We start from the raw sequence: 25,035 nt of genomic DNA on the forward strand, positions 1-25,035 counted from the left end.
TCATTGATACATCAATTGCCCCAAAACCAAATCTCACGCATTGCCCCACTTTTGGGTTGGCAGGCCTGTGAACATATCCCGCAGAGCCTAGCGCCGCAAGCGTTTTACTGCGCATGTTACCGCCGGAGTCTAGCAATCGATATGGGAACCAGGCTTTACTTGAGACTCGATGACATTTTTGTCTCCACCAGTGACCTGTTTTAGGAATTTTGGGAGATAAACTCCACAGTTGTTTACAAGTAGGAAGTTGTCTTTCCGACACTTTTTCTTTAGCATTTTCTCAATAAAAAATGCTAAAGACTTAAATGCTCTCAGTAGCATGACAAAGAAGAGAGGTTTCTTTCAGGCAACTCACAAGCGCAATCATAGTTTTTATTTGTCAGCAAAATTTTTTTTTTCTGTCCAGTAGAAAAAGGTAAGTATAGTATACTGTTGATTGCTAGACAAAACCTCAATCCATCAAATGAATCAAACGCAACTATCTTTAATTAAACGCATATAGCATGTAACTAGATGACTCATTTATATAGCCTCCGATTCCAAAAAAATTACTTAGTTAGCCTTTGGTTCTTAAATTATAAATAGGCTGTGATTTAACAGCTTTAGGCTCTAAAATAATGAACACAATGCGATTGTATAGCCTTTGGTTTTGAAATCAGGGATAAGCTGTGATTCTATAGCTTGAGGTTTTAAAATTATAAATATAAGGTGATTCTATAGCCTTTGGTTCTAAAATCATGAATAGGCTGTAATTTTATAGCTTTAGGTCCTAAAACTTTCGTATTGCTGATAATTTTATAAATAGGCAGTTTTAATTTTATAGACTGAGAGTATAGACATGTAACGTCCACATTTTGCAATTCCTTTTAATTTTTACATTGATAAAATGGGCTCTAAAAAAGAACATACAGTGGTTTTTTGTAAAATTTAGAAAGCTGGGGGTTATTTTTTAAAGATAAAACTTTGTTTCTGCTGATTCCATGAAAACTTTATTTAGATATCATGTGAACATATTAATACTTATAATAGATCTTACAGCAGTTGCAATTTATGGATTATTTGAATGTGTCAAGCTTATTTTAATCAGTAGAGATAAGAAACAGCAAATTTAAAAACATTTCAAACCGGCGAGTGATTTAGGAACCATGAATCTGCAAAAAAAGTCACAAAACAAACAAATGAGTGGGTAATGTAAAACTTTATAATAAACAAAATCATCTTCTAAAACTGGCTTCTGATATAAAAAGTAGTTTTAGGACCAATTCTGATCAATATTTACTAAAAAAAATAAAAACATACATTTCTGGAGATCACCTCTATTTTATAGACTAAAAATAAAATTTCTCTGAAATAACTTGCCAAATACTAAATTTAAAAAATACAAACTAACAATATTACCGCTATGTAGAAGTGTTAGCACAACTAGTTTTAGCGGTAAACAGTAACGTTCCTCAAATTTTTACAAAGCTTCCAATAAATCTCCATCATGGATTTTCCATTTTGATGTTCATGGATTTTCCACTTTGACAACAGCTTCTTTTCTTTCCTACATGCCCTTCAGTCCTGCATCTTTTGTTACCTTCTAATGCACTTCTGTATCCGTATATAGTTTTCATGTTTTCAAATTTTCAAACGTACATTAAACTAAAGGAGCTCTGAAACTAGCATGAGCTCTTTAATTGGAGAAGCTAGTAACAAACAGTTTATATCGTATTTTTTGTTCATCTGGCCCCAGTCTATCAGCTTTAGATCAAGCTTTGCAGTGAATGCTAGAGTCTTTGTCAAACTCAACATAACCGAGGTTTTCTTCTGTCGATAGCTTTCTGCTGCCTGATTTGACATCTCTCTCATTGGAGTTATCTTCTATATTCTTTGAAGGCGTTTTCGGCAGAGAGCCTTGCCTTGATGGTCTGTAAATCAAAATTGTCACTCATGCTATTTACTTGCTCTAAAAAACTGTACAAAAATTTCATATTTTCATGAAAAAGAAAAGTAAGAAAAATATAATTGTGTTTAAATTAAAATAGCTTTTGATACAAAATGAAAAATAATAATTAATATAATAAAAATAAAAACTAATATATTGCGTATACCCACATTTTTCTACCCTCAAAAGTTGTTGGCAATGAGAAGGAATTTTAAAATTTAGAACGTTACTAAAACTCGGAAAACCCCCAAAAAATAAGATCATTTGTAGTTGAGAAAACTAGATGTAGATAATTTGATGAAGTAAATAGGCAATATAAATTGGTCGATCAAAAATATTAGTTTTGAATCCAAAACTCAAAAAATGACATGGCACTGATTTGCGCTGTCAAAGGTTTATTGAATACATAAAACTAATATCAACATCAGATAATGCACATCTAGTAAAAGGAAAGAAACATACATTTTGTCTCTATGGCAGGTGTCAGTCGACCCCTCGCAGCCGATCTGTGAGGAACAGTCGATGTCTGTCTCCTCTACTATTTCATATATAGATGTTTCGTCTATGTCAGCATATTCGTCATGCACTCCCCTCTCTTGGGCTGAACATGAAATGCATTTCTATTAGATAACTACAGTATCTATCGGCAGTCAGAAATACTTACATCTGACTACTCACTTATTGAGAAACTTACACAAAATTTAAGTAGATTTTATTAGAAAGTATAGGGATTTTTCTATCATTTGCGATTGTTGTTGATAATTGAGGTGATGTGATTGTCAGGATGTTTCAAAGTTAAAATCGACAAAACCTGATTGTGGTTAAAACACTCGGAGCAAGCAAAAGCACGATTATACTGTCTTTAGTTGCACAGAGTATGACGGAAGAAAGACGCGTAATGCTGCAATTTGAAAGCAATAGTCGATATTAACTATAGTAACGATAGCAACTAGTGACATTATTTTTTTCTCTGAGCATTTTAACCGCGATCAAATTTTGTCGATTTTCATCTTGAAACAACCTGGCAGTCAGATTGCCTCAAACATCAAAAACAATCGCAAATGATAGAAAAATGTCGATACTTTCTGATAAAATCTATTGAAATTTTGTGTAAGTTCAATGTTAAATAAGATTAGATATGACAACTCTGACAAAAGCTAAGTTTGTATCTGGAAACTACTCAGAAGATTAGATATGATAACTCTGACAAAAGCTAAGTTTGTACCTGGAAACTACTCAGAAGATTAGATATGACAACTCGGACAAAAGCTAAGTTTGTACCTGGAAACTACTCAGAAGATTAGATATGACAACTCGGACAAAAGCTAAGTTTGTACCTGGAAACTACTCAGAAGATTAGATATGATAACTCGAACAAAAGCTAAGTTTGTACCTGGAAACTACTCAGAAGATTAGATATGATAACTCGAACAAAAGCTAAGTTTGTACCTGGAAACTACTCAGAAGATTAGATATGATAACTCGAACAAAAGCTAAGTTTGTACCTGGAAACTACTCAGAAGATTAGATATGATAACTCTGACAAAAGCTTAGTTTGTATCTGGAAACTACTCAGAAGATTAGATATGATAACTCTGACAAAAGCTTAGTTTGTACCTGGAAACTACTCAGAAGATTAGATATGATAACTCTGACAAAAGCTTAGTTTGTACCTGGAAACTACTCAGAAGATTAGATATGATAACTCGAACAAAAGCTAAGTTTGTACCTGGAAACTACTCAGAAGATTAGATATGATAACTCTGACAAAAGCTTAGTTTGTACCTGGAAACTACTCAGAAGATTAGATATGATAACTCGAACAAAAGCTAAGTTTGTACCTGGAAACTACTCAGAAGATTAGATATGATAACTCTGACAAAAGCTTAGTTTGTACCTGGAAACTACTCAGAAGATTAGATATGATAACTCTGACAAAAGCTTAGTTTGTACCTGGAAACTACTCAGAAGATTAGATATGATAACTCTGACAAAAGCTTAGTTTGTACCTGGAAACTACTCAGAAGATTAGATATGATAACTCTGACAAAAGCTTAGTTTGTACCTGGAAACTACTCAGAAGATTAGATATGATAACTCTGACAAAAGCTTAGTTTGTACCTGGAAACTACTCAGAAGATTAGATATGATAACTCTGACAAAAGCTTAGTTTGTACCTGGAAACTACTCAGAAGATTAGATATGATAACTCGAACAAAAGCTAAGTTTGTACCTGGAAACTACTCAGAAGATTAGATATGATAACTCTGACAAAAGCTTAGTTTGTACCTGGAAACTACTCAGAAGATTAGATATGATAACTCTGACAAAAGCTTAGTTTGTACCTGGAAACTACTCAGAAGATTAGATATGATAACTCTGACAAAAGCTTAGTTTGTACCTGGAAACTACTCAGAAGATTAGATATGATAACTCGGACAAAAGCTAAGTTTGTACCTGGAAACTACTCAGAAGATTAGATATGATAACTCGAACAAAAGCTAAGTTTGTACCTGGAAACTACTCAGAAGATTAGATATGATAACTCTGACAAAAGCTTAGTTTGTACCTGGAAACTACTCAGAAGATTAGATATGATAACTCTGACAAAAGCTTAGTTTGTACCTGGAAACTACTCAGAAGATTAGATATGATAACTCTGACAAAAGCTTAGTTTGTACCTGGAAACTACTCAGAAGATTAGATATGATAACTCGGACAAAAGCTAAGTTTGTATCTGGAAACTACTCAGAAGATTAGATATGATAACTCGGACAAAAGCTAAGTTTGTATCTGGAAACTACTCAGAAGATTAGATATGATAACTCTGACAAAAGCTAAGTTTGTATCTGGAAACTACTCAGAAGATTAGATATGATAACTCGAACAAAAGCTTAGTTTGTATCTGGAAACTACTCAGAAGATTAGATATGATAACTCTGACAAAAGCTTAGTTTGTATCTGGAAACTACTCAGAAGATTAGATATGATAACTCGGACAAAAGCTAAGTTTGTATCTGGAAACTACTCAGAAGATTAGATATGATAACTCGAACAAAAGCTTAGTTTGTATCTGGAAACTACTCAGAAGATTAGATATGATAACTCGGACAAAAGCTAAGTTTGTATCTGGAAACTACTCAGAAGATTAGATATGATAACTCGAACAAAAGCTTAGTTTGTATCTGGAAACTACTCAGAAGATTAGATATGATAACTCGGACAAAAGCTAAGTTTGTACCTGGAAACTACTCAGAAGATTAGATATGATAACTCTGACAAAAGCTAAGTTTGTACCTGGAAACTACTCAGAAGATTAGATATGATAACTCTGACAAAAGCTAAGTTTGTACCTGGAAACTACTCAGAAGATTAGATATGATAACTCGGACAAAAGCTTAGTTTGTATCTGGAAACTACTCAGAAGATTAGATATGATAACTCGGACAAAAGCTTAGTTTGTACCTGGAAACTACTCAGAAGATTAGATATGATAACTCTGACAAAAGCTTAGTTTGTATCTGGAAACTACTCAGAAGATTAGATATGATAACTCGGACAAAAGCTAAGTTTGTATCTGGAAACTACTCAGAAGATTAGATATGATAACTCGAACAAAAGCTTAGTTTGTATCTGGAAACTACTCAGAAGATTAGATATGATAACTCGGACAAAAGCTAAGTTTGTACCTGGAAACTACTCAGAAGATTAGATATGATAACTCTGACAAAAGCTAAGTTTGTACCTGGAAACTACTCAGAAGATTAGATATGATAACTCTGACAAAAGCTAAGTTTGTACCTGGAAACTACTCAGAAGATTAGATATGATAACTCTGACAAAAGCTAAGTTTGTACCTGGAAACTACTCAGAAGATTAGATATGATAACTCGGACAAAAGCTTAGTTTGTATCTGGAAACTACTCAGAAGATTAGATATGATAACTCTGACAAAAGCTTAGTTTGTACCTGGAAACTACTCAGAAGATTAGATATGATAACTCTGACAAAAGCTAAGTTTGTACCTGGAAACTACTCAGAAGATTAGATATGATAACTCTGACAAAAGCTTAGTTTGTATCTGGAAACTACTCAGAAGATTAGATATGATAACTCTGACAAAAGCTTAGTTTGTATCTGGAAACTACTCAGAAGATTAGATATGATAACTCTGACAAAAGCTTAGTTTGTATCTGGAAACTACTCAAAAGATTAGATAGTCAAATTTTAAGTATTTATTGATCTAGAGTTGGCGCTAAAGATATCATTTTTTTTTCTTTTGTCCCACTTGAGAGAGAAACCAATGTGTAGCGATATCTTTATTATATATACTAGTATCCAGGCAGCCTAGTGTGTCTAGAGAGCTTTCAGGTGTACCAATAAACTACGGAGATTTAAAAATAGTAATGAAATATCTTGGGAATAATATAAAAATAAATAAATGAATGAAATATAAATAAATGGGAATAAATAAATGAAATATAATATATAAATATTATATATTATATATATTATAATATATAATAATATATATTATTAGGAAACAACTAAAGATTGATGCACATGTTTGAGTGCTATGTTGTCTACCAAGCTGAATGACACGGATTTGCATCTCGTCTAAATCATTCCTTTATCCTGACCTCTAACCCTTGCTTTGGACTGACAGACGGACAAACAGACATACGACGCTCTTATTATATGAAAGATGTATTTTTGGTTTGCTTTATTCGAGACGAATACGATAGTTTTTCCTGGCTTCTCTGCAGCATAGACCTTGCTGTATAAAAAAGTGAAAAAAATGTTTTCAAATTGACATTGAATGTTTGCGATCCCCTTAACTTATGGTAAAATTACCGTAATCATGAACTCTAAGCCATGTGAAATCGATACAAAAAAAGATAAAATTTCTCAATACCCATCAATCATACTACAGCTATGACGCATTCGTTAAATTAAAAAGTTAAGTTTAGTTTTTTAATATTGGAAGGGCTAAGGGGCTGAGTTTGGTAAGATCTTGCAATGCATGCGCTCTCCTTAAATTAATATAAAATTGCCATAATCATGAACCATAAACCAAGTGAAAGTGATACGAAAAAAAGAGAAAAGTTGTCAATACAAACCATTAATGCTACAGTTACTGTACAGGAAATTTGAGAGATTTTAAAATAGATTAGGCAATTCACATTATTTTACTGTTCGTATACCATGAAATCCCTATAACCTAAACAATCTTGAAATGAATTATTTACATTGTGCGGGTGTCAACTGTACATGGAAACTGCTAGAAAACAGGAAATGGTCAAACTTCAAGCGTTTAATCAAACCCGCATACCGATGCCGCCATTCGTCTCTTCTACACTCAGCATGTGCTTCATTTTGTTGGCTTCTTGAATCTCTGCTTCAACCTTCTTCTTAATTTGGTTTTCAATTCTCTTTTCACAGGATCCAACCATCTTCTTCATTCTGTAAATTTAATATAGGTCATGTTGTTTAAAGTAGGTCAAGTTGTTTGAAGTAGGCCATATTATTTAAAGTAGGTCATAATTTTTAATATAGGTCATGTTGTTCCAAAACAGTAGAACCTAGTAGAGAAGATGCGTTTATGCCCAGGACGATTTACAGGGATCACTTCTATACCGAAAGACGGTTTAATATAAAGTTGCAATTTAATTTAATTTGTTGCAAGTCAACCTTTAAAACTGTTGTACAAATGGCTTTTTACCTGTCGCAGACACAGGATCAGTGAGATGCTGTATGCTATATTTGCCCATTTTTGATTTTACTTCTGGGAAAACTATGAAATATTGTGCATACTCGCTGGCAAGCGAGTATGCACAGTATGCAAATTCAATGCGATTCTAAATTTTAAAATGTTAAGTAAATTATTGGTCAATATATCATTACTGCTTTTTCCACAAAATTTTTAAAACCTTGCTTATGATATGTGCGTGTATACTGGTATACATATAGGCCTATATATGCTTTTATTGGGGGGTCCACAATCATTTAAATAAAAATAATGCTTTACATATGATGCCATAAAAAAGTATAAAAAGAAACCTAATAATAGCCGCATGATGTCATAAACGCAAAAACAAAATTTCTTACAAGGATTGCTTGAAACTCCTAAGCTTAGGTAAAATACCTTTAATGTATTTTGAATAAATATTGAAAATTAAAAAATTAAAAATTTGGCGAAGGATTAAAAGATTTAGCAATACAATTGTTGAGTGCATCTTTTTTGTAAATACAAAATAAAACCATCACATAAGTACTTGATATTTGGCACTTGGGAATTGAAACATATCAGGGATATATGAAGGAATTAAACCATCTAGTATTTTGAATCCTACAGTGTTAGCAAAGTAAGTTAACATAGTTTAACATAAGTTAACTTTGTTAACAGTTTTGTTAACTGTTAACTCTGTTCTAAATAAAAATGTAGATGGCACAAAACAAGTCTAATATTTGCCGAAAGGAAGTTGTAGTGAAAATATAGTTACAGGCACTTTGTTGTTGTACCTACTCTTTGATGCACTTTGCTAATAGGTTAAGGCCTATTGCGGGACTCTGTCTGTAAATACCCAAAATATTATCTTGATATTATAGTAATGCAGTGAAATATTAATAATTTTTGAGCTCTTATTTTATTTTCACAGAACTTTTGTCGATGATATTAAAAAGCAGTTTACGCAACTATTTCTAGCTGCACTAGAACTATGAAAATATTGTTGGCTTTACAATTTTTCGCTGTATATACTTACTGGCTGAATTCCTGGCAGGGATAAGAAAATAATTATCTACTAATTTTGAGTAACTTACCTCATAAGCTAGTAGTTTAAATCTTTACTAAACATTAGCCATGTTTGAAACCAGCTTAATAATCATTGCACATCGTAACTATCATTGAGCTGATCGTTACACGTTTGCTGATCGTTACTTTACCCGTAACGTAACGATGTTTTCATTCAAAAACGTAACTTCAAAAGCTGTTTGGTTTACATATTTGAAATCAGGACAAAATTAAGAATAATAATAATATTTATATCTATTGACTAAATTCACAGTAATTAACTATGTTGGAAATACAAATTTTGTTTCCCAACAAAGAGGCCTAGTTTATTTCACAGACCTCTGTGAAAGGACGAGATCCTTTCCACCCTCTCAACCGCATCAAATCATTAATGTTATAAACCTACCTTTTATTTTTCCGCCAATTGATAACAAATAGAAGGATTCCAATGCCTAGTCCTGTGATGAGAATGGCTGCAACCACACCTGTGGTCAACACAACTACATCGTTGTTAGATGATGGTTGTTTGGTTGTCTCTGTCGTTGCTGAATCGGTCGATTCTTCCTCTTGCTCTGTTATAACAAGTAAGATGGGTACTCAAGATCAGAACCCGTTTTAATCGATAGATTTGTTTGAGTTGATCAAAAGGTTTGATTGATTAAAAAAATCAAACATTTTTTATTGAAAAGGAAGGAAAAGGTGAAATTTACTATGTTTCTATGATGCGGTTATCATGCAAGTTGGCATCATTCATTAGATGAAAGTGGCTAAAACCCACAAATCACGAGAATTTTGTTACAAATTTTTATTGAATGTTTCATGCTTGTGAAAGATAGAAACGGCACCTGCAAATGATGCACAATAAAATGCTGTGCAAGATATTCCATTATAAACATTTTCCACAGTTCAGTCATTCCTATTTTGATTTTACAAAACGGAAGTGCACCGCTACGATCTTTGGTGTAGAACTCCTAAGCTCTGTTAACAAAGCGCTCACGTTCATTGCAACTTGCGATTGTACATCGAAACACTTATCACATGGCAACTCAATGTGCACACAATTCCAAATCCCCATCACCCGCACAATAAAAACATAGTACGTGTAACCGCAGCAGATATCTGAACTATGTGTCGGTTAAACTATAACCTGTTAAAATATGCTTAAAGTAGTACCAAATTCAAAAAAATTAATCTACCAAGTACTAAAACAAGTTTGTTAATCCAATGGCTGTTTTCATACTCGTCATATTTCAATGAGTTGTTCAAAATCTTGAAAAATGAATTTTAGGAAATTCTGATCACAGAGGTTTGTTATTGAAAATGTGAAAATTGGTCATACTTGTAGATATACTCTCATAAATGATTTTTAGCTGGACTAAAATTTACCAAAAATTTAACTAATTAGATTATGATCAGTATAAATAACCAGAATATACGAGTATATAGTTTTGGAGGTATTTTTATATAAGCCTGAAGGTTGTTCAAGACCAAATCTAAACAGCCGTGCATTGCTGATTGTGTCTCAACTGTTTTGTACAGCGCTGTACGTAGATGTTTTATCAAATACAATCAAAGATACTTTGTAAAAAACACCGATTATTTAATTACATCAGCCTTGTGTTATAAAGTTTATATTGCTAGTAACTAGTAAATAAACAAAAGCGTAAAGTTTCCAGTAATTATTTGATTTTATTTTTGGGGGTGACAATTTTTATCAGTTTGTCTATAAAAAATAGTGTGTGGCCATTTTAATTATGAACAAAAATCATGAAAAAAGTAGCATAAAAGATTGATGCTTTTGCTCTAAAACAGATAATTTAGTTCAATTTTACTTACAAACAAAAATTAAAAAAAGAAAGTAACCTAAAAAGAATATATGCTAATGTTCTATAAAAGATAACTTAATTCAATTTTAACTACATAAAAAAATTATGAAAAGAGTGACATAAAAATAATTGATGCTCCTGTTCTATAACAAAAAATTTAATTCAATTTTAATTACAAATAAAAATTACAAAGAGAAAATAGCCTAAAAAATATGCTATTGGTTTATAAAGATAATATATTTTAATTTTATTTACAAACTAAAAGCGTGAAGAAAGAAATTGCTGTCACTGAGGATTGGCAGCTATAAACGATTAGAATGGTTCGATGACTATTTAAAATGTAATCCTCAGATCACCAGTTTTATACCCATTTCGATCTCTACCAACCAAATCAGCAGTTATTATTTACAAGTTTACGCATGAAACCTGCTTGTACTCAATTCTTCGAAGGATTAATGACCACCACAGAGTAGTTAGGTAGCCTGAAGCCTGTCTACTGTAAGAAGGTTACACACTCTTAACAGTTCATTCAACTGGGATTTAAGAACAACACAATATGCACAAAGTCGTTCATCTAGTCCCAGTAATTGACCAATGAAATGCTAATGCACTATCCAGTCTGAACAAGCCCAATTCACTAACTACATCTACAAAACTCCTTTGACTATAAGAGGTCTACTTTCCTAACTTCACTCACCAAAGGTGAAGGTCAATTGTCGAGACTCGGTAGAATTGGTGCCAATGAATATACTGCCTTCATTTAAGCGAGCTAAAGCCAAAGGTTGTACTAGCCTACAATTTTTTAGGTTTCCATCCTCAAACGTGTCACGACCTTTCTTGCAAATTGTGGAAATATCTTTTAAAACCAGATCCACGACTCGTAGACGACTGTTACCGCTCTCGGCAAGAAGAACTGTATCTTTGCTTAAAATCAGTAAAGAATTCGGCCGATTAATTTGAGCATTTCTGAATGCGCCATCGTTTAAGCCCAGAGTAGTTGATTCAATGATATATCTCTGCTCGTTTGTATCCAGATTTATTCTCAGCAGACTAGAAGGCGTGCTTATGAACAGCCTACGGTTATTCAGTGCTATGGCTATCGGTTGTTGAGTTAAGTAGTCAAAAGTTGATACAAGGGAAGTCGACAGATTTATCATCCTGATGGCAAAGTTTTCATAATCTGTCACAAAAATACTGCTATCCACCATAACAGCTTGGTGTGGGGTGTTGAATCGCGCCAATGTTCCTTCACCTTCACGATAGCCAGGCTCTTCACAAAGGCCTGCATAGGTAGATGTCTGTCTGGTTGCTCGGCTTACAAACCTAAGGCAGTGGTTTAGCGAGTCTACGATGACAATATGCGTGAGGTTTACTTGAGTAAATCCAGTTATGGTGGAAAAACTCGCATCCATATATACGCCTTCCTGATATGAAGGGCTGAGGTTACTTCCGACTATGATTGATTCCTTCTGCGAAACCGGGTTGAATGTTTTTAATGTGGCACCATCGGAAAATAAAAATGTTCCTGCCTCTGTAATGTCCTCTTGTATGTACCATACAGCTATTTCAACCTCTGGCGGTTGCTGTAGTGTGCTAATTCCCTCAAATTCAAACCTAAAAATAATAGACCACAAGCTAAATAATAGACCACAAGCTAAATAATTCACCACAAGCTAAATGATAGACTACAAGCTAAACAATAGACCACAAGCTAAATGATAGACCACAAGCTAAACAATAGACCACAGGCTAAATGATAGACCACAAACTAAATAATAGACCACAAGTTAAATGATAGACTACAAACTAAATAATAGACACAAGCTAAATGATAGACCACAAGCTAAACAATAGAACACAAGCTAAATGATAGACCACAAGCTAAACAATAGACCACAGGCTAAATGATAGACCACAAGCTAAATAATAGACCACAGGCTAAATGATAGACCACAGACTAAATAATAGCTACTTCCTTTTCTGTTCATAAGCCTTCATAATTGACAAATGATAAATAATTTGATTACAATTTATATTATATATTTATATTATATATTATAGATTATTGTAGATTATATATTTGATCACAATTTCCATTGTAATTCTGTTTATTCAAAATCAGCTTCGTTTGAGATGAACTGGATTTTGCTCAGCAGGCTAATTGGAAGAGGCTGTTCAATCCTTGACCCTATATTTAAAGAGATCAGAACTCCAAGTTTTTTGCTGATTTCAAAGGGAAAATAACACCTTTTAGGTTCTGACAAATGGAAATAGCCAGGGAAGATACAGTTTATTACATAGCCTCTTTAGAGAGAACTTTGCTTAATCACAAAAATTTACTAATCTATTAATCAATTAGAGACTGACGCTAAATTGGTGCATTTAATAGATTGCCAGCGTAGTCAATCATTAAAGAGGATGCTGGCTGGTGCAATGTAAAAGACTGCTAGCCAGGTAATCTTTATAGAAGATCCAGAAAAGCTTGCAGTTTGTCTTATATTGTACAAAATAATATTTATAAGTAGTGCTGTGCAATATGACAATGCATGCCAAAACAATATATTGGCCCTGTGAGCTACACTATCTATATCGTTCAGTATCGAAACTTTTGAGTTATGCTCTCTCGATATAGGTTATTGTGACGTTTCACCAAAAAACAGAAATACAAGGGTGATAATCGTGGCTAAACACAAAAAAATAGTAGCTGTCTTTTCTCTTTAACTTTATTTTAAAACTTTTATAAAACTTTTGTTCTACCTCCCGGTCGTTTCTAGATGATTTTAAGAGAAAAAAATCCGCGGGCTCACAAATAAGTTTTCAGGAACTAGTGCTGTGCTGATATTGAGTCGCGAAAGCTGGCGATAACCGACGTTGGTCACGCTAATTAAACACAGATATTTATCGTTTTGACATAATATCAAAAATGTGGATATACCCGATTACAGAATCGACCTACAAAACGCCCCAAAATGAAATCGTCCCACACAAAATCGACGCCTACCGTGCAATATCAATTTATTGTGCAGCACTATTTATAAGCTATTTATACTCTAGAGGGTGGCCTTAGCAAGTTCAAAAGGGCAAAGTGGGATTTGTAGTTAGACAAAAACACATAATCTACATCTATATACATAAAAGTTTAAAAGTTAGAATGGTAAATGTTGTATATGTTGAATAAAATAAACTTTCTGTCAAAAGACTTTTTTATTACCCGAGCAACGCCAGGCATTCATCTAGTTATATGTAAAACGACTGTAGAAGTTACATAGACTTCATGGACTCTAAAGAAACACTGTGACCTCAAAGCAGTCAAACACAACAATCTTTAAACAATTGATAGCTGCAGTCATGCGCAAAGTATGGAACCACCTACAATCTTTTATATATATTTATCAAAGTCTATCGTCTGTGGATCTGTCTGTCTGCATTCCGGTTATACGTGTAGTTATTAAAATCTTGGAATAAAGAATCTGTACCGAGAAAATTTGATCTCGGACCCTCCCGTTCACCAGTCGGAAGGCTTATTAGGCCACAGAGATTGATTTGTTCGTTAGCCGATATATGTCACTATATGGGAGCAAATACCCATTGGCTTTGCTACTATGTAGGGTGATTGCGTAATGTGAGCCGAATAGCTCTCATTAGCAAGCTTACTAAACTTTTCCATAGGCAGTGTGCCAGGCTAATAGCAAGTGGCAAGCAACTCTTATTACTTCTCATTGCTTATAAGCTGATTTTTAATACTAGGGCAACGCCGGAAAGCACAGCTAGTAATTTAGTATTTCTGAAATACATATAACCAGTTGTAAGTTTTCTTAAAAAATGAAAAAAACAACCCAAAAACCTGGTACCATTTTACAATCTTTTCTTTCTGTTTATCTTATTTGGTAGTCTTTAAAAACAATACTTTGACTGTTACATCGCTGAGCAGTGTTAAATATAAACCTTTTTTCACTAAATATTGTTTCGAGAAACGAATGCTTACACTGTCACAAATAACTAAATTATCACTGTTGGGGAAATAGAAACGTTTAACACCTGAAAAATCTTCAAAGAACTTTAATGCTTGATAGAGAGAATTTACCTCAATCAGCTTTTGTTAAAGTTTCATTAAAAGTTGACCACGCAAACAATCTAATAACATCACAGAGAGTACATTTTTAAAATTAAAACAATATATAGCTTTGTTATATTAAAGTGGATTATATGAAGTTTATTGAGCCTTGAATTTCAAGTGTATGAAAATTATAACGTGCCTCCATACTTTTGCAAATATCTTTTTGTTCATCCATATGTCTGACACCTTAGTTAGAGGTTAGAAAAGGGATTTAGCCTTATCGGATTTATTGTGACTTTCTCTAACAGCCATGTCACTCAACCGCCTGCTGGAGTTCCAGGAAAATTGTACGAATAACTGTGTACATGCTTATTACATCTGATGATCTCTCACGGCACATTGAATTGCGAGGATACTAGTAGTTATAATCTTTTCTATGATGAGGGCCTTGTGTGACACTCTTCCTAACGTCACTGTTAAAGGTTGGATAAAAGATTGGTCCCTACAGGATTTGAACTTGTTAACATACAACCCAGTAGACCCACACTCTAACATGAGTCAAACTCATGACTTTAAAGCAAAGTTCTGCCACCTGCACCACTCAACCACTTGGAATATTTCTGCACAAAGCTAGTACATCTGATGATTCCTAAAAGCACACTAGTCTGCCAGGGTACTCATAACAAACACTGTGTTGCCATACTTTGAACTGGTTTGGAGTTACTTCCTCTTCAAACCATAGACATGGTAAAATCCAGACACATTCAGCACCATTTCACTTTGCTAAATTTGTGCAAAGGTATTTGCTGTAAAAGTACTTCAATATCATAAAAACACTCACTGTTGGTGGTTCTAAATCAATAATATTTGCCTGAGCTCTCCGTAGTGGAGGTAAAAAGATTTCAGCACACAGCCGCACACACGGGTCTCGCTATGAAAGCGTTCTACAGTTACTCAACACTGTTTCTGTGTGGCTTTTTGGGTTAGCTTTGACATGCCAAAGATGGAATGCTCATACGAGCGTGACAAAATAATTGCTTTTTAGTGCCACTAGCGTATGAATTAAAAAGTGATCTTGAAACCAAGGACAAGTCTACTTTACTGCTCTATAATAGTCTACTCTATTATTAAGTCTACCATATTTATACTAATAAATCTCTTTTGTTGCGGGTGAAGTGTGTATTAGTTTGTGTGAATACTATGCATCTCCATATGTTTTGACCAATTTGATCCAAGCTTCACACCCATATGCTTCATGCCTTCCACCAGCTCCTAAAATATTTGCTCTCAAAACTCTGTCTGGTTTCACAGAATCAGCCCCTTACACACCCACCTGCTGGCTATTCTGAGGGAGAATAAGAGAAGTCTTGGCCATCGCCACACTTATTGCTAGTATATGTATAACTTATTATATTATTATGCAATATTTTATATGTAATGTATTACAACATTACATAATATCTTACACGTAATATATTTAATGCATAATAATATATTATGCTTCCCAATATTATGATATATTTGATACGTAATAAACTATGATATTACCTAATGTTTTATATATCATGTAATATCTTACGCCTAACATATGTAATATATTTTAGGCGTGAGATCTTACATGATATATAAAACATCATATACTACCATAATTACATAATTTAATTATGTAATATATAATTATAAATAATGCATTACAATATTAAGACATATTAAATACATAATATTTGCTATAATAAGAGTCATGTCTGTCTGTTTGTCCAAGGCAATGATGAGAGCGTTAGAAAAAAGGGAGATGGTCCAACACGGGAATCGAACCTGGGTCATCAAGTTCAAAAGCAAGCATGCTTACTCCATCACTAGATAATTATGCCGATAACTGATACTCATTGTGATCTTTCACAGTGCATTGGACTGACAAGTGTTACAGTGTATTATAATATCACCTCGTGTTTTAAATAAACTATGCGTATTGTAATTACGTGTTACGCAAATGCAGTAGTCTATTGTGCCTTACTAGAGAAAAAAATGTTGTAGTTCCACTGTTGGCAAGGTCACCATTGACGACAAAAAAGACTTATGACCTTAATAGCTCTCTCTGCCATGCCAGATTAGTGTTCCACTACTCTATATAAGGACAAACACTTGGGGTAGCTATTATTTAATCTTCCAACAAACTTTTCATCAAAAGTTCAAAAGGTGTTAGGAAGATTACATATTGCGAAACAGATTATGTGTAAACTAACAAAAACAAGCATGCCTTGGTGAGTATGACTCATTAGATTTACATGCCGTAGTTGCAACAGATTTAGAATTGTGCGCATGCTGAGTTATTGTGTGATAGATGTTTCACTGGACACTTGCATGCTATGGATACACGCAGGCGCTTTGTAATTTGAGACTTCTTAAATCAATATGGGAATGAATGAACTGTGGAAAATGTTTAAAATGGAATAGCTTGCATGGCATTTTCTTGTGCATCATTCGCGAGTGTCCATCATTCGTAAACATTCAGTAAAAATTGAGTCGCTTGACTTTTTGCCATTTCCATCTTGCGAAAATTATAATATTAATATATTATTATTATAGTATATTATATTACATGTATATCATATTATATTGTTGTTATATTATTATAATTGTATTAATATTATTATTATAGTGAAGAAGACTAGTACTCTGGCAGTCTTGCGTGCTGTGAGAGATCATCAAGTGTGCCAACAAAGCACAGAGAATAAGTATGTACACAACTATTCTCAAATCGTGAAATAGGAACAATTAGCCCAGATGGTAGAGTGCATGGTTTTCAAGGTGAATATCACGAGTTCAAATCCCATACAAAGCAATTTTTGTTCCAAGATTGACCTGAAGCTTTGGACAGAGGGATGAACTTGCCTCTAATTATAGCAAAAACAGTACGCTATAGTCATGTGCGCTGTGAGAGCTCATCATCATTATACGCACACTTATTCTTGGGTGCCACATGATGGTACAGTTGCTCGGTTTGTAGTGTGCTTGGCTGTAAAATTTAGAAACCCTAGTTCAATTCCTACTCAACGTACTCTTTTCCTAAAGCTCAAACGCTTAGCTGTCCATGTCTTCATTCGAAGCGTGGCTTTGAATGGACAGATGGACACACAGACAGAAAGACAGACACGTATTATAGTAACGATTTACTCAGAAAATGAAGCTCACATTAAAAAAAATCACTTTTTAACAGCTGATTTGTGATATGACTTTAGTTAGAAAACTGAAAATAAATTATAACTCTATAATTAATAATAAATAAATAATTATAAGAAAACTCTTTCAAAATAAATTGTACTTTCAAAAGTGAATTCTCTCTTCAAGCAATTGTTATTACCTAATCTTATCGATTTAAAAATTATTATTAGCCTTGTTACCCTTGGCTTCCTAAACACTCTCATTATCTCTCTAGTTTTTGATGGATTCTAGTTTTTGTTTCACAACCACCAAATGACGCTGTAGAAGACAGACACTCACATCCCTGCCGGTACGCTTTCATATCTATATATATATATACAGTATTATACAAAAAGTATAACATTGCCGCGAGTCTGTTTGTGTGGAGTCTATTATAGCGTGTCACAGTTACTCACCCATTTATCTTTCTGACGTATTCTGGAGCGCTAGCATTCATGGATGTTACAGTCAGCACCTAAAATAGCAACAGATGAACTGGAATTGCTTTCATTCATGGATGTTACAGTCAGCACCTGAAATAGCAACAGATGAACTGGAATTGCTAGTATTCATGGATGTTACAGTCAGCACCTAAAACAGCAACAGATGAACTAGACTTGCTAGCATTCATGGATGTTACAGTTAACACCTAAAATAGCCACAGATGACCTGAAATTGCTAGCAGTCAAAGCCATTCAAAACGTTACAGACAGCACCTGAAATATAACTGAATGAACTAGAATTGCTAGTAACCATAGAAGCTACAGTCGGCACCTGGAATAAAAACGGCAGGACTACAATCCCTTGTAACTATATATGTTTAAGGTACTTTTAACCAGAATTAGTTAGTAGTTAGCAGTGAGTAGTTAGCAGTTAGTAGTTAGTAGTTAGCAGTTAGTAGTTAGCAGTTAGTAGTTAGCAGTTAGTAGTTAGCAGTTAGTAGTTAGCAGTTAGTAGTCAGCAGTTAGTAGTTAGCAGTTAGTAATTAGTAGTAAGGAGTTACCAGTTAGTAGTTAGCAGTTAGTAGTTAGCAGTTAGTAGTTAGCAGTTAGTGGTTAGCAGTTAGTAGTTAGCAGCTAGTAGTTAGCAGCTAGTAGTTAACAGTTAGTAGTTAGCAGTTAGTAGTTAGCAGCTAGTAGTTAGCAGCTAGTAGTTAGCAGTTAGTAGTTAGCAGTTAGTAGTTAGCAGTTAGTAGTTAGCAGCTAGTAGTTAGCAGATAGTAGTTAGCAGTTAGCAGTTAGTAGTTAGCAGTTAGCAGTTATTAATTAGTAGTTAGCAGTTAGTAGTTAGCAGTTAGTAGTTAGTAGTTAGTAGTTAGCAGTTAGTAGTTAGCAGTTAGTAGTTAGCAGTTAGTAGTTAGTGGTCAGTAGTTAGTGGTTAGTATTTAGCAGCTAGTAGTTAGCAGCTAGTAGGTAGCGGAATAAAAATGGCCACGCAAAGCTTCTCTGAGAGATCTACACCCAAACTGAAAGGCATAATTTGGCAAACCAGCAAGATAATGATTATAGTATTGGTTGACAAGGAGAACATGATGGCTACTATTAGGAGATATAGTTGTGCCCAATGACTACAATATAGCCAGCAAAGAAAAGGAAAAAGTTTAGAAATATCTCCGCTCGCTCGTAGAGGAGATTGAAAGGTGCTGGCATGCAAGAGTAATTGTAATCGCAGCACTCATTGAATCATTGGGTACAATAACCTGCATATCAAATGTGGTTTGGCTAAATATCAGCAACAATCAACACAAGTGACTTGCAAGAAAGTTATTGAGAGCACCTAAGATCTTGAGACAAGTGCTCAAACTCCGAGGTCTCTAGTAGGAGACCTGAGCTTATGTAGACATTATCACCCACTTGGGTAAACAAGGGTGAGGAAACAATATACACGTACACATGAATATTGTGCAACATATATAGGCCTACACACGCATATATATAGTCATATACCTGTGCATAGTCGTATACATAGTTGTATACACAGTCGTATACAGATATAAAACTAAAAAAAACTTGTATATAGAGATATACTGTATATATTTATAGATATATACTATAACATAGTATATATATAGTATGTACATATATGTTATCTATGTATATATAGATAGACACTATATATTGATTTATATATAAACATATACTATAAAATGTAATGAAAACTGTAAACTTTAAAAATTATTTACTACCTAAAGTGTCATGGTTGTTATCATTCGTCAGGTAAAACTGAAATGATCTGGAACTCATGTGACTGTATGCAACAACACATCAAGTAGCCTAAAGATTAAAGCCAACAATACATAATACTAATTATTGTTTATGTGACATCATTGAAAATCTTTTTGATGTTCAATGATCACGCTATAGGTGATCATTGACGGGACGAGAGCGCGACGGGACAAGAGCGCGACGGGACGAGAGCGCGACGGGACGAGAGCGTGACGGGACGAGAGCGCGACGAGACAAGAGCGCGACGGGATGAGAGCGCGACGGGACGAGAGCGCGACGGGACGAGAGCGCGACGGGACGAGAGCGCGACGGGACGAGAGCGCGACGGGACAAGAGCATGACGGGTATTGTTAATTATAATGTCTGCAATTTGACACAAGATCATTTTGTGAGTTCAAACTTGCAAGCTCAGGTTTGTATAGAATAAAGTATTTCTCCCATATTCACAGGTTACGGTTATGACTAATGAACCCGGTGAATGGTAACAACCGTGAAACATTAGGTAGTAAATAGTTTTAAAGTTTACAGTTCTAAATACATTTTCTATAGATTCCTACGTTAATATTGAGCACTCTGCTTCTAGTAAACTGCAACCTTCTTCTTCATCGCTATAAACATGTATACAGTAGATGTATTTATATATGTACTTTTTAAAAAAAGGCTTAAAGTTATGATTACAATTGCAGTATTAAGTAGGTATCTTCTCGGAATCTGGTAGTTGCTCAACTGTTCCCAAGCTAAAAGGAACTCAATGCTACTTTCACTTATTAGTTCAAACAGAACCACTAGCATATAAACTAGTGCCCTGGCAGTCTCACGCACCGTGCGAGGTTGTCAGATGTAATAAGTGTGTACAGTTGTTCTATTATTATTTAAGGCTAGTATCTTTTATTATGGCTAATACTCTGGAGTTTTGTGCGCCATGAGAGATTAAGTGCATTAAAAAAACTTATGTTTGACACTGACTTTGAGTGAACTGGCAGCACTGTATTTCTACAAAAAACGAAGTCATGAATTTTGAGGATGTTTGGAGTAGTTTGTGTAATTATGTTAGTTACAGGTTTGGTCTTGCATGTAATGTTTGTTGGTGCCTGGAAATATCCAAAACACAGCTCACATCTGAATTTACGATGTATACTCATGCATATGTCTAGAGGTAGTTTAAAACAAAAAAATTGCATCATATTAAGCAGTACTCATGTATAAGTGATTCCATTCTTCCCAAGGATTCGGGAACAATTATATCAAAATTGAATCGACTTATTCTATTCTGGAACAAAAACTCAACTTTCAAAATTTAATGTTTTTGGCTTGATATAATTAATGGGGTTTTATGACGTGTTTGAAAAGAGGTTTGGGATGACTTGCAATTCACATGTAATTTTAGGCATAAGAAAAATGGCTAGTCAGGTGTTCTCATGACCGAATGGCAGTAAAAATAACCAAATAGGGTTGGGTAAGTATCCTGCCTCAACCAATAAGGAAAATAGCGTTGTGAGAGCAACTCCATAATTACAATGGTCGTAGCAAATAGGAAAAGAGAGGGAGAGCAAATAGAGGCATAAATATTGAAGCTTTAAGCATAAATACTGGTTTAAACTTTATCACCATATGGAGGCGTTTTCCTTTCATCGTTCATCATTGACTGTGGCCGTAAACTTATGGCATCAACAAAGCATCGCGGATACGTCGGAAAGGTTTGCAGCTGTCAAACCTTCTCGACATTTCGCTGAGCATCGACGACAACCTGTCCAAGGTAAACCTTTTCAGTGATAAAAGCTCGCAGTCACGGAAAGCGTGATTCGTTTTTGTTTATAACAGTTGCTGCAAGACTAGTATTTGATTTGAGCACGCGATAACAAAGAGGGTTTTTTGCGAAAAATTAAAAAGATAAATGAAAACACTACATCACGGAGTATTTCCTGATGCAAACGTGGATAGGCTTGTGATAGTGTGAACATTTCTATCATTGACGATCACTGAAGTATCCTTCGTTTTTTCGTGACGTCATTTTATTGTTGTCGGCCATCTTTATAGACAATTTTTTCGTTAGAAACACGAAGCTTTTGCAACGATAATTTGAAAACGATGTTTTTGTTTGCAATTTTTTATTATAGTATCAAAACAACATTTAAAAGTACTAATAAATCAAAGAAAAACAATCGTTTTCTACGAAAATGGCGGCTTTTTCGTGAACGAGCGCATGTGCAAACGACTTGATGACGTAAAAAAAAACGATGGATTGTCGCATCAATGCTGAGGTATGGCGATATAGCGTCAACCAAAGGGTGGTACTTAAAGGATGGTATTAAAAGCTATATCGCCATATAGCTTTTACAATATATAGCAATAATAGCAATAATTCTAATACCAGGAGAATGACCATTTGCTGCGGTAACCTTTAATGGGAACCGCCTAAAGAAGAAGTTTCTCCGCCGAACTTTAGCAGTACTCTGGCGAATAGCCCAAAAGACTTGTCTGGGATAACTTTATGAGTTTCAAACTTAAAAGGTACTGTTTTTGGGTCTTTTAAATCTACTTTAATAAATTCCATTTGGTCCTTGTCTGTGTCTGTTATTTTGTATAAACTCTTCGCATTTTCCCAATCGTTGACCGATTTTATCCACACTTGGCACACATATACTTTGTGTCTGCTACCACGCCGCTAAAAATATTCAACACTGTCGGGTTATTGAGAACTGGTCTCTTAAACACCTACCTGCGAGCTATCTGATTAAAAGTTGAAGAAACCTCAGGCTACGCTTGGCTCACAGCTGATTGTATCAACAATGTCCGCACAGGTGCTGACATGCTTTCCCTCCCTGCTACCTGACATAGCGATGTTGCTTATTGAAAAAGCCATAGGTTCATCAAAGCAGATTATAGAACTAGTTCAACTGTCTACGCCATCTACGTACATTACTTTAGCATATTGCTAGTAAAGGCAACTTACCATGCCGACATTTAGTAACATAACAACGAACATCTCTTCCTTTCTCAAAAAGCCAAACTCACTTCAATGACTGAGTGAGTGTCGAGAGAGCTGCATTATCAAGCTGTGGTAAATGAAGCGTGAGATACCTCTCCAGTTTGTACACATCTCCATCACTAAACACTATTCATCTCGATGCGTCTGTGCATGACGAATGACAAAGGTAATGATCGTGATGACTTATGTTATCTAGAATGCGCCTCACTTCATAAATAGCCATGCCTGATATCACAGTAGCGGAGAGAGCGGCACTTTTCCTTCTCTTTGCAGCTTTACTGCCACGGCTGCCTTCATATTTTTAAGAAATCATGAAATAGGGCTTCTTAATTATGTTCGCTAGTCACCTGCCGGATTAGTGTGTAAGATGGCTAAGTGTGGTGATGATATATACAATTTTTCCACTTGCTAGAGTATCGGACTATCGTGCTAAAAGTTGTGAGTTCGAACCCCGTTTGGGGCAATCTTTTTCCAGCCTTCAACTGTGGCTCCAGACAGATGGGTAAATAAACAAGTCTTAGTATAGTAAAAATTATAGTTTCAATTCTTGTTTTGGCTTTAATTTTCATAAGAACATCAAATACTTTTAAATTTCTGAAAATGGAACAATCGGGACTACCAAAAAAGTATGTGATTTTATGTTTATGTCTATATCCGTTAAAGGATGCATGAACCTTACATGACACATTTTACCAAACAATAGTTATCTCCAGCGCCAACAGGTGCTCTAATCTACAAATAGTTGGCTGAACATTTGTGATAAATATTTATTGTAAGTAATTTTTTAAATGCAATTTATGCAGTGTGATTTTGCCATAGAATAGTTCATTCATTCAGGTTAAGCAATCAAGTATAAAAAATATCTTTTGAAAGATTTTATTGTGAAACGAACTGATACATTTTTACTTTTTTTATTTATTGAACATGATATTATGTGTTTGTTAAGGTACAATTTATGATTAGAATACATACTGCAAGGTGTATGCCAATTTTTATATTTAATGTACCGTTTCCATTTAACCTAGCATGACTGCATAATGCAAGACAAACGCAAAAGGTAATATTACTGAATAATAAAAAGTGCATCCTCATTTAGTAATAAAGATACCATAGATAAAATACCTAAGGCAGCGTAGCCTTATGGCAAGGTGCACGAGTTAGTAACCTTACAGTTGCAATCTTCATGAGTTCAAATCCAATGTGCAGCACGTTTTCAGTTGATAAAACTTTATGGCTATGACTGGACAGATGACAAACTTTTAGATAGAAAATAACTATAAATAAAATATTTATACAAATAAATATTTATATAAATGAATATTTGTAAATAAATATATATCTATATTTATAAATAAATATATATATTTATTTATATACATAAGTAAAAACATAAGATCTGAGCAAAGTGCTCAATGATAAAATCAGAGCAAGTTGAAATCAATAAAACAGACTATAACTTCAGATAAAACCCTTGATTACTATTAGTTTCATGCCTGGTAAAAGCAATCTTCAGATAAAGTGCTTGTACCAGTTTTGATTACTTTACAGGCAGCTAGAACTATTCAAATTACTAAAACTTCATAGCTGGAAGATTATTGATTCATAGGTTTTAAAATTGAACAGTAGAAGTTTGCTAACATGCCTGCAGGTGCTGACGAGTTTAGTGTGTTTGTTTGGTGAACCAAGGTTTGGCCTGTATATAATATAAAATTTTCTTGCAGACACAAGGTACAGTTTTTAGAGCCATTGGCCAGCGGTATGGACTGCTCTAGTATTCTCCAGTTGATGGAAAAATTGGTGTTGGAATCTTTTAGTCGCCATATATGCTTGCTAAGTTCTTTTAAAAGAACTGCCACCGAAGTAGAGAAAGTAGAGAAATATCTCCTTCTTGGAGATGAGATTAAAAAATTCTGGGATGTAAAAACAACTAATTCCAGTAGTCGTTGCGGCGCTGGGCACAATAACACCTGCGCATAAAATGTGGCTTGCCCAGATAACGGCAGCAATCAACTCAAGT

The 25,035-nt window shown here is 34.4% G+C and overlaps 1 protein-coding gene across 1 annotated transcript; it reads right to left on the reverse strand.

Moving 5' to 3' along the window:
• Positions 1-1,043: 1,043 nt before the first annotated feature.
• LOC137398645 (uncharacterized) lies at positions 1,044-23,101 on the reverse strand. Its single transcript, XM_068084824.1, has 7 exons — positions 22,983-23,101; positions 18,221-18,279; positions 11,244-12,160; positions 9,127-9,292; positions 7,260-7,390; positions 2,390-2,528; positions 1,044-1,910 (listed from the first exon to the last, which is right to left on the reverse strand). The coding sequence occupies exons 1-7, from the start codon at positions 23,013-23,015 to the stop codon at positions 1,751-1,753; spliced, it is 1,605 nt and encodes a 534-aa protein (XP_067940925.1). The 5' UTR covers positions 23,016-23,101; the 3' UTR covers positions 1,044-1,750.
• Positions 23,102-25,035: the final 1,934 nt, after the last annotated feature.

The sequence above is a fragment of the Watersipora subatra genome, chromosome 6, assembly GCF_963576615.1.
Source record: "Watersipora subatra chromosome 6, tzWatSuba1.1, whole genome shotgun sequence".
Lineage (NCBI taxonomy): Eukaryota > Metazoa > Bryozoa > Gymnolaemata > Cheilostomatida > Watersiporidae > Watersipora > Watersipora subatra.